Source organism: Podarcis cretensis, assembly GCF_951804945.1.
Source record: "Podarcis cretensis genome assembly, chromosome: 4".
Classification (NCBI taxonomy): Eukaryota; Metazoa; Chordata; class Lepidosauria; order Squamata; family Lacertidae; genus Podarcis; species Podarcis cretensis.
This window is the reverse complement of record NC_137173.1, coordinates 80,835,190-80,849,271: the sequence shown is the minus strand read 5'-3', so window position 1 is coordinate 80,849,271 and position 14,082 is coordinate 80,835,190. Positions and strand designations below refer to the sequence as shown.

The 14,082-nt window shown below is 41.1% G+C and overlaps 1 protein-coding gene across 12 annotated transcripts in view; it reads left to right on the top strand.

Moving 5' to 3' along the window:
- MCF2L (MCF.2 cell line derived transforming sequence like) overlaps window positions 1-12,809 on the top strand; it is a 119,281-nt gene extending 106,472 nt beyond the window's left edge. For 7 of the 12 annotated variants that reach the window (XM_079972491.1, XM_079972495.1, XM_079972502.1 and 4 more), the window contains 7 exons: window positions 296-411; window positions 2,642-2,701; window positions 3,035-3,109; window positions 8,239-8,357; window positions 9,198-9,310; window positions 9,911-10,014; window positions 10,475-12,809. In XM_079972491.1, coding sequence (XP_079828617.1) covers window positions 296-411; window positions 2,642-2,701; window positions 3,035-3,109; window positions 8,239-8,357; window positions 9,198-9,310; window positions 9,911-10,014; window positions 10,475-10,569 — 682 coding nt within the window. In that variant the 3' untranslated portion in view covers window positions 10,570-12,809. Of the gene's footprint in view, window positions 1-295; window positions 412-2,641; window positions 2,702-3,034; window positions 3,110-3,534; window positions 3,616-8,238; window positions 8,358-9,197; window positions 9,311-9,910; window positions 10,015-10,474 lie in introns of all 12 variants that reach the window. The other 5 variants (XM_079972501.1, XM_079972494.1, XM_079972493.1 and 2 more) reach the window with 4 other exon arrangements.
- The last annotated feature ends 1,273 nt before the right edge of the window (window positions 12,810-14,082 follow it).

The following is a 14,082-nucleotide window of genomic DNA, read 5'->3' as shown; positions in this document are numbered from 1 at the left end:
CTCAGCTTAAAAATAACCGTGTCAGGTACAAATTTGTCCATTTTTCTTCTGAAATATTTATTGTAGATATGTAACGCGCTAGGCAAACACAATACCATAGTGTGTAGTGTAGAACATCTCTCCCCGTACCCATTAAGTGGGAAAGCATGTCTAATTTGTAAGGTTGTGTCTTGCTTAAAAAAAAGAAAGGAAAAGAAAAAGTTTGTTTTACTTGGTCTGAGATTGTTGTGGTTATCTTGTAATGGGAACAAGTGAATTGGCCCTTAGTGTAGTCTTATTTTTCTTCCATGAACAGTCCTTCAAGAAATGAGGCAAGGAACATCAGAAAACAGGAGGAGAGAAGTGCTGGTGTTGTAAGTCCTGATGGATGTGTAACCTCAGTAGCATCAAAGTATCCTGAAAAAGGCAAAGGTAAATTTGAAGGACCCTTTGGTTATTAATGGGCATCAATTACTGTAAAGTGGAATAAGTTGTTGCATAAAAGGAGTTGTAACCATATTTTGGTCATGTGACCATATTTTCTGATGTCAACTCTTGTCATAGATAAAACCAACAGGTATGCAAAAATAAAATAAAAAAATTTTTTTAGGTAGGTATAGAACAAATATTAGCTAGTTGGTTCTGTTTAATATCTGTTCAATAGCATGCCTGTCTTAAATCCCATAGAAGAACCACACTGATTTCTTTGCAGGAACCTATTTGTCTCCATAGGGTGATTTTTCATTACTAAATTATGATTCAAGCCCTTTAAAAAAATTAAATGATTCTAAAAGTGTAGTAATCATGTGGGTGATTCTGTTAATTTGTTCCAATTTCAATAATTAATTATTCATAAATGCCTTACTTTTCTGGCACAACCTTCTGGTTTACCTTTGACTCCTCTGTTCTTTCCCTCTATCTTTTTCCTCTCTGTCTTCATTTTATTGAAGATACTATCTCAGATTTCTCAGTTCTCTCTCTCTCTCTCTCTCTCTCTCTCTCTCTCTCTCTCTCTCTCACACACACACACACACATTGTAATGTACAGTATTACTAATCCCCAAAGCCAGAAAAGTAAAAAGTAAATTTTACAAAACTAGCTGGTTTATTTTTGTTCAGTTACACACTGTAGTTGCCACTGATTGTATGTGTAGAAATATTGGCTTGAATCCAAGGAAGAGGCCTCTATGCACCATGCCAAAGAGTCCTTACACCCTCTAGATCAGGTTTTTGCAGGTAGTTGGCATTGAATGCACAGGAATTAAAAGACTTGGAAACTTTGTACTTAGGATTCAAACCGTTAGGATTTGTGTATTTCCAAAATGGTTCTTGTAACTTCAAAGCCTTAACTCTTGGTTTTTCAAAGCCCCAATTAAGGACTTGAAAAATTCGAAAGGACAGCTGTTAGGCCTTGAGCTGTGAAGCTAATGTAAAATATGAGGCTAAATAGAAGGATTGAAATGATTTTTGTTGACAAGATTAAAAAGTTGCTTTAGCATCTTTTCATTAAAGCTCCCCGCCATAAATCACCCAAACTTTCAAGCTGTTGCCTTTCTGTTCAGATAGGGAGACCTTGCTCCTTAATCTCTTTTTCAAAATACAAAATACAGGAGACCTGGAGCTGGGAGGGAGCTCCACAAAAATTGTACGATGTGTTGCACACCAACCAGAATGCTTTTCTGTGAACAATGAATGTTCAAACTTCATTTGTGGTGGGGATTGGGGGGTGAGGTGGGGGCAGTATCAATCAATCAATCAGTCAGTCAGTCAGTCAGTCAGTCAAGTCCTTCCTGGTTATTAAGGACTGAGATTATACTTGGAGATAAACGCAGTGTCTAGGAAAGTAAGGTTCAAGCTCTATAAGTTGGAATTGGCTTAATTTTTGCCAGATATTTGGAGGCAATTAATGCAGTTTTAGGATCACTGTCATGATGTGTTCCCAGTGGACAACTCCTTCCACTCTTTTCTCATGTTCCATGCTGTGTTCTGTCATCTCTAAAAACTTACCCGGGAAACCCAGCCAGATGGGCAGGGTATAAATAATAAAATAAAATCATCATAAACTCAGTTTGTTACTGGAGAAGGAATGCACTTGCTTCCTTCAAGAAAGCTTTCTATCAAGACGAGCTGGGTTTTTTTAAAAAAAGAGACCCTTTTGAAATGTTATTTTCACAGGTCCCTAAGGAAAAGAGGTTGTGTGTTTTTCCACCACAGAAGGTGGACTTAGTCTTGCTCTCAGAGCTGTTATCTCTGATAGCATTTTCCTTTGTACCGTTTTACATGAAAGCGTTTTTAAGCCCTGCCCTGCCCTGCTCTGGGCTGCTTTAAATTATTATTACAGTGCTTTGGTTGTGGGAGCCATGAGCACACCTATATGAATGCACAGTGGTTCCATGCTGATAGTGAATAACTTATCTAAATTGTCCAGGAAGACATGTTGAGATGTCATTCACACTATAACCATGGAACTATTATGAGATTGAAAGGAGTGACCAACATTATGCATCCATCGCCCTGATGGGAAAAGTCTCTTTTTTCTCTCTCCCCTTCTTTTAACAACCCCATTACCTTTGAGTTCTTTCTGGAGAAGCTGCCAATGAGTGCAGCCAGCTACTTAAAGTTCATATTGGTAAGCACTAATATTCCATGCTTGCCTTGACAGAAACAGCGTCTCCTACCGCTAAAAGCCAGACTTTGCCAATGATCCTTCTTTCACGACCAGGTATTGATCCAGGATTTAGTTTCATTGGAATAAAATGATATATAAATACAGAAAATAAAGAAAATTGCAAATTAATTATAACCTTGCTAACAGCTTTTTAATATTTGTACATATAACCACAATTATGCACTTTTTGATTATTCCTAGATTTTAAAAATGTTTTTTTTCCTTGCTTTTATGAATAGCAGTTAAAAGTATGAGATTCTACTTTTGTTTTCCAGTCTAAACTCAAAGGTAATTTGCATGCAACCCACCTATTTTTTCTCTCTCTCGAATTCTTCAATATCTTTTTCTTGTCTCTCCGTCTTTTTTTGCCTGTTTGCCCTGCTGCAGCTTCTCCTACCAGCCCAGACAAAAACACTAAACGACATGAAGTAAAGAGTGATCCAACTCCTTTGGGTTTGAGAGGTAGAGTGGAGCCAACTTTCCAGACTTGAAATCGCAGAATCCTAACAGTAGCATGCACTTCACTTTGACTGAAATTGCCACACCTGGTAGCCAACAAAGCAATGCAATTTTCTGTACCTTCACTTAAGTTCAGGGACAAATGTGCCAGGAAACCACATTGTGTGAAAAGCTGAGAGATGAGAACCTAGGAGTAGAGCTGGGGGAGGATAGGTTGTTGCAACATATAACCTGATAAAAAGATAGCAAACATTAGGAAGGGTGGGGGAGAGAAATGATAGATCTATGTTCGATAAATAGTGCAAGGCTATTTCATTTTAAGTATGATTGAGTGGAATCTAGCTTCCAATTTCAAGCTCAGGGTGGAAGGTGGTATCATGGCAACAGCATAATGCACTAGGAATATTTATTATTCAGTTCTTTCACAGATGCAAGTTCTGTGTTAACTTGGAACAGGGCCAAGTGGGTCAGCACTACTTATCTTTTACTAGCAGCCCAGCGCAGGCAAGGTAACGTATCTCTTCTGGGGCCACATGGACTTTGTGCATGGTGTGATGTGTGCTGTGACTCGTGGCTGCTTTTAAGGGCTCGCTTTGGCTTTCGTCTAACATCTTGTAGTGTCATGGATGACACGAAGCACAAGTCTTGTAAGGAACTGCCGAAAAACTGAAAGCCTCATTTCGGGGGGTGGTTGTTCCATTTTACTCATTTATAGCTAGAATTGGGAATTGTTCCTTCATTTTAAATTGGTTTTCAATCTGCCTGGAATCTTATTTGTATGCCATCCTTCCTCCAAAAAGCTCAGGACAGCATCCATCCTGGTAGTCCCTCCCCATTCCATTGTGTGGGGTTAATTCCACTGAGGACTGAGTAGGATAAAATCAGAGTTTCCAGGATTGTCCAAAAAGCAGCATGATTTAGACTGGGGCCAGGGATCCTCCCTCCCCAAATATTGTTCAGACCCCTGGGCCCTCACTTGTGGGGTGCCTCAAGGTTCCGTCCTCTCCCCCATGCTTTTTAACATCTATATGAAGCCGCTGGGAGAGATCATCAGGGGGTTTGGACTGGGTGTCCATCAATATGCAGATGATACCCAGCTCTACCTCTCTTTCAAATCAGAACCAGTGAAGGCGGTGAAGGTCCTGTGTGAGTGCCTGGAGGCGGTTGGAGGATGGATGGCGGCTAATGGATTGAGGTTGAATCCTGACAAGACAGAAGTACTGTTTTTGGGGGACAGGGGGCGGGCTGGTGTGGAGGACTCCCTGGTCCTGAATAGGGTAACTATGCCCCTGAAGGACCAGGTGCGCAGCCTGGGAGTCATTTTGGACTCACAGCTGTCCATGGAGGCGCAGGTCAATTCTGTATCCAGGGCAGCTGTCTACCAACTCCACCTGGTACGCAGGCTGAGACCCTACCTGCCTGCGGACTGTCTCGCCAGAGTGGTGCATGCTCTAGTTATCTCCCGCTTGGACTACTGCAATGCGCTCTACGTGGGGCTACCTTTGAAGGTGACTCGGAAACTACAACTAATCCAGAATGTGGCAGCTAGACTGGTGACTGGGGGCGGCCGCCGAGACCACATAACACCGGTCTTGAAAGACCTACATTGGCTCCCAGTACGTTTCCGAGCACAATTCAAAGTGCTGGTGTTGACCTTTAAAGCCCTAAACGGCCTCGGCCCAGTATACCTGAAGGAGCGTCTCCACCCCCATCGTTCTGCCCGGACGCTGAGGTCCAGCGCCGAGGGCCTTCTGGCGGTTCCCTCATTGCGAGAAGCAAAGCTACAGGGAACCAGGCAGAGGGCCTTCTCGGTCGTGGCGCCTGCCCTGTGGAACGCCCTCCCATCAGATGTCAAAGCAATAAATAACTACCTGACATTCAGAAGACATCTTAAGACAGCCCTGTTCAGGGAAGTTTTTAATCTGTGATATTTTAGTGTATTTTTGGTTTTTATGGAAGCCGCCCAGAGTGGCTGGGGAGACCCAGCCAGATGGGCGGGGTACAAATAATAAATTATTATTATTATATTATTATTATTGTGCGTATCTTTCCCTCCGTGACTAATAGCAGCTATGGGATGAGAGAAGGGTAACTTGCTTTGCAGAATCATAGCAAAGGGTTAATACTCCCCACTCCACCCCAAGCTGCTATTTGAACCAGGCAATGTCATCAGGGATTCCAGTTTTGGAACTCCATCCAATGTATTTTGGTCCTGAAAAAGAGACCTAAGGCCAACCAACAAGCACCTTCATGGCAGAGAAGGGTTTTAAGCCCAAAATTACCCTAGTCCAAGTGCAACCTTCTATTCACTATAAAAGTGTTCTTTATATTTGCAAGAAACCCCTTGATATGATTAGCATGGGCAATCACAACCACTTCTCAAGGAGTTGTTCTCCACCTGTGTCCCTTGTGGAAGCTGGGTCATCCAGCCTCTCATGACATGAGAAGGGCAGGTTTTGCCTCCATCATAACAGGGTCCCCAAGTGTAGCTTCCCACATTTTCCACAGACGTGAATGGCAGCCATTTGCATTTATACAGGTGAAAGTAAATAGCTATACAGTATTTATTGGCAGCATGGGGCTGGGGGAGCAAACGTCCCAGTGACCTTCTTTGGGAAGAGCATATTCTGATCCACCCCAAAGGGTCTTGCCAACCGCTGCTCATTTAATTTGCCTAATTGTAATTAATGGAAGGCATTGACAATCAGACTTGTTTTAATCTGCAGAGCAGCACTGTAGATTTCATTTCTTGCTCACACTAGGGGAATGTGACACAAGAGAGAGTGCAGGGAACTCATACAGTATCCTTGTAGCTGTGTTGAAGTGGGTTGTTTTTCAATAAGCACATTTGGAAATCTGTTGTACGAGTTTTATTTGGGATTATTATTATTTAGAAGATGAGATACTCAGAAATAACAGTAGCTTTTAGTCTACTCTCAGTGAGAAATACAAGTGTACCATTGCCAGCACGTGCATGATTTGTTATTGTGTCCATTGTTGTATCCTGTTGTGATGATGATGTATGATACAAAAAGCACAACTGAAGAGATTTTTCTCATTGCAAGCTATTTGGGAGGCATAGAGGGAGAATTGGTAATTTTTTGCAGTATAGAATTGTTCAGCTTTAAACTCAAGCAAGTATGCACACACATGCACACGCCATATCTATGCTAGCACATAGGTGTGAAAAAATAAAAACAAAGACAAGAAGAGATCAAATTATATGCTGCTTTGTTGCGACATGGTAAACTAAATACATGTTTTATTCATTGGAATGGATATTCATGACCTTCCAAGGGATACTTTAGTGTTCAACATGAAAGCGTGGCGTTCCCAACCTGATGAACCACTAGCGGACCATTAATCTGTGTGAAAGTTCTTATCCTAAATTGCACTTGGGAGTAAAGTGTCGTATTCCATTGCATTTTGAGCCAGATACACTTGGCAGATTAAAAAGTGTACCAGTTGAAGCACGTTGTGATGTGTTTGACTAATCATGCCTGTCTCCCACTGTTTGAATTACCGTTTATGACATAAATAGCAGGACCTTTTATTTTCCTTTTTTTTTTTTTTGGTCTTTTGTTTTCTTACCTTGTAAGTTTTTGTCACCTAACAAGACTTTGAGGAGTCATCAGAATGAGTTATCTATTCTAGCAGTGCCATAGAAAAACAGGCTGAGGTTAATCACCAACAACATGGAGTGGCTAACCCTTTTTGGCCCAAAGATTGCATTAATCTTTGTCTAGCACTCCAGGGAAGCATGGCATCTGTGAATGTCACTCCTTGAACACTCTCATAGCCTCCCTGATCTATGCAGATCATTGCCCGCTCCCTGCTCATCAAATGAGCAATCGGATGACTTGAAACAAATTGCATCCCCATAAGGATGTTGGGATGAAGTGTTTTAAACCCTTCTGTTCACCCCAATTCTATATCTACATTGTGGGATTTTTAATTTTTTCCTGCAACCCCAAAATCAGTGGGGTTTCAGAGAACCAGAAAAATTTTCTTGAGATACCTGATACCTAAGGTTAGCCATCTCTTATTTATAAGGTAAAGGTAAAGGTACCCCTGCCCGTACGGGCCAGTCTTGACAGACTCTGGGGTTGTGCGCCCATCTCACTTAAGAGGCCAGGGGCCAGTGCTGTCCGGAGACACTTCCGGGTCACGTGGCCAGCGTGACATCGCTGCTCTGGCCAGAGCCAGAGCCGCACACGGAAACGCCGTTTACCTTCCCGCTGGTAAGCGGTCCCTATTTATCTACTTGCACCCGGAGGTGCTTTCGAACTGCTAGGTTGGCAGGCGCTAGGACCGAGCAGCGGGAGCGCACCCCGCCGCAGGGATTCGAACCGCCGACCTTTCGATCGGCAAGCCCTAGGCGCTGAGGCTTTAACCCACAGCGCCACTTTTTATAGGATCTAATAAATTTAATAATACAGTCATACCTCGGGTTGAAATAGCTTCGGGATAAGTATTTTTGGGTTGTGCTCTGCGGCAACCCGGAAGTAACAGAGCACATTACTTCCAGGTTTCTCCGCTCGCACATTCGCAGAGGGTTAAAATGATGTCACGCGCATGTGCGGAAGCGGTGAACCACAACCTGCAGACGCGCAGACGTGGGTTGCATTCGCTTCTGGATACGAACAGGGCTCCAGTACGGATCCCGTTCACATCCAGAGGTACCACTGTAGTTCGGCTTGGGGAAAAACATTGGATTGGATCCAGACTCATGGATTGAAATCAATGGGACTTAGTAATGACAAACCTAACTTAAGTCCCATTGATTTCAGTGGGTTTACTCTAAGCTTGATTTAAGTCTGGATCAAACCATTGTTTTTTGGTTAGGTTCTCATTTCTTACCTGGCTGCAGTTGTTGATCTCACTAGCTGCCTATTAGCACCAAGACAGCATATCACTTAGTACAATTGAATTGGTTCAAAGGATATCTAGTGTTTTGTTGTAACTGTTCGAAGTGTATCCCCCCGTTTTATATAGAAGTCGCAACTAAATGTCAAATAAATAAATAATACTTTTCTGAGTATTTAAAAAACAACCCTTCATGGCTATTATATCAAAACAGTTCAGTACTTGCTTGAGAAGCTTCAATAACAGTTGCTTGTTTGTTTATTAAGGATGGTCTAAAACATCTCAGTCACTTGATGCTTCTGAAGAAAATGATGGCTGGTCCAGTGCAGAGGATCCACTTAATTCCTCAGATGCAGAAGAAGAAGTAAAAGTAGAGAAAAAGCTGGTAACTAATATATTTTCATGTTTATAGGAGGGAGGAAGATATAATGTATGAACCTGGCCACAGTGACCCATAGACCCCTTGAAGATGGTGTCTTTGGAAATAGTTGTCAATCAGAATGTATGGTATGCAGCAGATGACAACCTTTTGTTTAATCTGTAAGCCCCCTTGAGTCCCTGTCAGAGAAAAAAGGTGGGGTATTATTATTAGTAGTATTAGTATTATTTATTATTATTATTTCAGTGACACTGGTAGAATGAACAGTGAGTTGGTAATAGTTTTGCAGCACTTATTCTAATGTAGCCTAACTCTCTAATTGGTATGTTGTTATTGGGGGGGGGGGATGGGAGGAAAATGAACAGGGTGCACTTTGGTGTACCATTGGAGAAAGGCTAAACCAGAGATAGTTAATGTGGTGCCCTCCAAACTTCAACTCCCACCATCCCTAACAATTGACCAAGCTGGTTGGGACTGATAGGAGTTTGTAGTTGGCACCATGTTGGCTAATCATGGGCCAAACTGACACAATTAAGTCCCATGGAATGCTGGTGAAATAATTCAGAACTCCATAACCCTTTCCCTGTTCTATTTCTTGGTTGTACAGGACTGTGACAACCCTGGAAAATGTATTTTAAATAAGGTTTTTTTATACGCATAGTCACTCTAGTCTAGAGGATGTGATTCTGCTTCTCAGTTATGAGAGAGAAATGCTCCACATAAGTCACATTTTAAAAAAACTGATTTAGCTTTGGCACTTAGATCACCATAAAATCTGCCTCAGAGTTAATAGCTATTTGATTATTTCTCATTAAACCAATTGTATCTTCTACTGTGTATGTTTAGACTCCTGGTAAATACACTGTTGTGGCCGATCATGACAGAGGAGGCCCTGAAGACCTGGTGCTGAAAAGCGGAGAGTTAGTTCAGCTGATGCATGAAGGAGAAGATGGACTTTGGTATGAAGACCAATATTTTAAGACACAATGTCCGCAAAAGCACCTTGGCCTGGTGCAATGTCCAGATGTGTAAATATAGTTAAGAGATTTGGAAAGGACAGTGAGATTGTTCACTTCCCATTGCTGATTTCTCAGTATTGTTTCTGACCTCTTTCAGTTCCTGAAACTGGTTTGCAAACCATGGATACAGTTGATAAGAAAGTATTCCTTTAACCATGGTTAAAAGAATCAGATTGATGGATGGAATTCACTAGAAAAGGAGACTTTATGGGGAAGGAAGCATGTGGCCCTCAACTCTCTATCTCTCTAACATGGAATGTTGTTAATTTAGAGCAGTATCCCAAACTCGGGTTTCCAGCTGTTGTTGGACTACAACTCTCATCATCCCTAGCTAGCAGGACCGGTGGTCAGGGATGATGGGAATTGTAGTCCAAAAACAGCTGGAGTTTGGGAAACCCTGATTTTAGAGTATTACAATATGCACCAGAAGAAATACAAAAAAATGTTGGCTGCCTCTAAACAAGGACTACTTTGCTTCCAAATGAGGCCTAATATTTCAATGCTAATAGTTTAAAAGCAAAAAAAAATATTTTCCCCTAGGTATGTAAAGAATCTGACCACAAGCAAAGAAAGTTGGGTTCCAGTCAACAGTTTGTTGGTGCTGCTTGGCAACTCAAAATCTGCTATATCTCTGAGCAGCTCAGGTATGATTTTCATTGTAAATGCTTTGGCACTTAATTTGTCAAAGGGCCCAGTACCAAGTTAGCTACAAATATAGGTAAAGGGACCCCTGACCATTAGGTCCAGTCGTGGCCGACTCTGGGATTGCGGCGCTCATCTCGCTTTATTGGCCGGCGTACAGCTTCCAGGACATGTGGCCAGCATGACTAAGCCGCTTCTGGCGAACCAGAGCAGCACACGGAAACGCCATTTACCTTCCCGCCGGAGAGGTACCTATTTATCTACTTGCACTTTGATGTGCTTTCGAACTGCTAGGTTGGCAGGAGCAGGGACTAAGCAACAGGAGCTCACTTCGTCACAGGGATTCAAACCGCCGACCTTCTGATCGGCAAGTCTTAGGCTCTGTGGTTTAACCCACAGTGCCACCCGCGTCCCAATAGCTACAGATATATTTCTCTGTAAATTTGTGTTCCTTCCATCCAGAGTCTGCAGCTGGTTCCAGTACACTGAGCTCATCTTCAAGCTACAGTGAGAGTTGCAACGTCAGCAGCATCAGCTTCTCAGACATAAAGGGCTAACCTGTTAAAACCTCCATGAAGACTCTTGCGAAACTGTCAAACTTCTAATGCAAATGCTGGATGTTAAATGAAACAGAGAAGCTACCATCAACTTGCATCTCTCTCCATTCCCTGACACACATACATACACATGTTTCAGTGGTAGCTTACAAAATCTTTTTTATTTTAAAGGGGAAAAAAAGACATTGAATAAAAAAAAGAAAATTTTATATAAAAAACAAAAAAAAAACATTGAATGAAGATGTAAAGGATTGCCAGCAGCATGGAGTGGAAGAAGTCCGCCTTGTTGGAAAGAGAATCTTCTGGAAGGTGCATTATCATTTTCCTAGAAAAAAATGAACCTGGACAGGGATAATGTGGGAGAATACTATGAAGAAACCAGGTTGTGTCCATTGGTGTGAATCTGTACAGTAAAACAATGAATATATGTTAATATATAATTAATATGAAGTTAATTGATCATGTAGAAGGAAACAGAAACGTGATCTTTACAGGTCATTTTACGTGAAATCCTCCTTGAGGCAATGTGTTAATATGCAGGAAATCTCTTACAGCATCAGGGGAATCCGTTTTGATCTGGCTGTGGTTTCTGGCTTAGTTTTTTTGAACCACTGTGCTTTATCTAGCCATGAGCTTGTTCGTAATCTTTGCTTCAAAAGAAAAAGCAATTCCACTTCAACAGAGACTATCCCCTTTCGTTTCCTTTCCTTTCCTTTTTTTAAAAACAATCTATGGCGATAGCCCTTTTGAGTTATTTTTACCATCAAGGACAATTGTTTACAGAATGCTGGTAATTTCATAAGTTGTTTGGTAAAACAAACCCAATTTTTTAATTGTCAAGTAAATACCGGAACATGTTTTATATGGGTTGAACTTCCAGAAATTAAACATTCTATAATAGCAAGCAATTGTCTTTTACTGTTAGAAGATGCCTACAATTCTTCTAAATGAAACTTTTCTAAATCCTTCCTGGTGATTAATTTTCTATGAAATGCATGAGTATGTCATTTGAGCAGGGAAAAATCATTGTGGGTATAGTTTTAAAATAAACGAAGTTGAAAACCATACGCATTTCATTTAACACATGTGAAATAGAGTGATGCTGTGTAAACTGCTATTCCCCCTCAAGATACGATTTATAAATCTGCCTTGCCAAAGGCTAGTTGTATGTAAACTGATGTATAAACCACATTGGATTCATCCATACACCTGAATTAACTTACAGCTCATAGCGTATGTACCTCATTCATATATTATTGAAGAAGTGAATGTTTGGTGGTCAGCACTTAATGAATACTAGGCAATTAGACTCTGGCAAGATAAAACTAATTTGGATTTTGCTTTTTTTCTGAAGTATAAATAGCATCTCAGATTGTTGTTTCAAATGTCAGGAACAAGTTCTGGCTTATAGTTAACAATCAAACTGTGACTGGCTCTGGTCAGTGCAGAATTTTATATCTATTTGTATATGTTCATATTTATATATATATATATATTTGTGTGTGTATGTGTATTAATGTAAAATATGTATTTATACACTTCCGGCTGCTAAAGATGGCCTCTGTATGTCCTAAATTTCTTAATACAGCAGCAATGTAAAGGTTGTGCAAGGCTTTACTTTATATATTTTCCAGCACAGAAAAGTGCATCTCTTGAAAGCATCTTAAACGAGATTGTGCCAGCCAAGGCACTGTCTGTTCTGTTGTGGTTATAAAATAGCAATAGTCTTTTGTAATTTATTTTGTAAATAGGAGTTTGGGAGTGGGGACCCCTCTATTACAAAATCGTCCTAGAAGGAAGGATAAAATTATGATGCATCCACAGGCCTTCATCATCATTAACACAAACAAACACACACACACACACACACACACACACACACACACACACCCTTCCTCTGTCAGTGGCCCTAGCTTGGGATACTGTCAAAAAATAAATGACTTTTCTTGCATAGAATTAATAAATTGGTTTATTGCTTCTCTGGCTCAAGTGAGAGGAGTTATTATGGGGAACGAAAACCACAGAGAAAGCCCTTATATTAGAAGCTGTCTCTTTTTACATTGTCCCTGACAATGCCTTTTCCTTGTTCATGTGGTTGTACATATACCATTGCACTTTAATATGACCCACATTTCAATTTTCTACTGCTGTTGTAAATTACAATTACAGAATCCGATGTCTTTATTGTATATGTATGAAACTTTGAATAAAATTCAGCATTTCTTGCTGGGTCTCCTCAACATGATGGCGATGTCTATTTTGTGTGGGTGTGTTAACATGGTACCACAGTGTGTCGGAAGTTGATGCAGCAAGTCTTAAGGGACGAATCCTATGTACAAGAAGCTGGCGTAAAGCAAAACATTTGTAAATTAAGCCAGCAGAAAGCTACACCAGATCCAAACCCCACTCAGCTTAGGCTTTTGCCTAAGCCTAACAGAGGGGAAACAAGATTTTCAAATAATATTCTGCGTTGGGTTGCCAGATCATGTGACTGAGCCGAACTGGTTCAGGATCCAACCTAAATCTTCCCTTTCTGGTCCCAACTCAAGACCCCAGATTCTTTGCTCAGCACCAGCATATCTCTGGCTGAGCTAGAGATCCGGTGTATCCTCAGCTTCTCAATTTGGCAGATCTTGTTATGGGAGTGCTCCTTAAAGTGTGCCTGTCCTCTGTTTAAAATATATATATATATATATTTGTGTCTACTGGGCATCCTAAACACTAGCAGTAATATCCCTATCCCAGAAAAACTTTGGGGTTTCTTTTTGTTGTGAAAGATACTAAGTCATTGAATCCATGGCAAGTCAGGATTGAATTTGCTAAAGTGTACATTGCAGATGGAAAGGGACTTGGTGGATAGCATTGGATAGACTGTTGAAGGCAGTGCTTTTTTCTGGGGGTATGCATACCCCCAAAATTTTGTGAATCTAAGTTTGGCCTCATTGAGGGGCAGTATTTCAATATGAGTAGAAAAGTGAGAGTACCCCTAAACATTTTTTTAAAGAAAAAAAAAGCACTGGTTGCAGGCATCAGGCAAAATTATTTCAAGCCTTCTAACCAATTGTGATGTGTTTTAACAAATTCTGGCAGAAAGGGGTTCTAAATAATAAGGGGGGTTTCCCTTTCATGCACATCCTCTCCCTCAGCTTGGGTTGACGATTCAATACTATTCAAATGGCAATCTTGCAGACCCAGCAATGAGCGCAAACAGAGCGCAAATAATGTCTCTTGCAAAGGGCCTGAGGTTAGCCTCACTCAGATGGCTCTCTTCATTCCAAGCTGCCTGTTGAAGGGCAGCCAATAAGCTCTCTATTACAGCTTTTAAATGGCTTTTGCACATTGAACATGGAAAGGATGCAAACCTTTAGCTAGTGGGTCTGTTTGGTTTTCTGTTTGCCTGGTAATCTTAGGCCAAGTAGAGGCTAGTGCTGGATGTTTAAGAGGAAATGCTTCGAATTTGTGGCCACCCTACTTTCAGCAATCTGGTTGCTGGAACATGCAGGAAGGCATCTT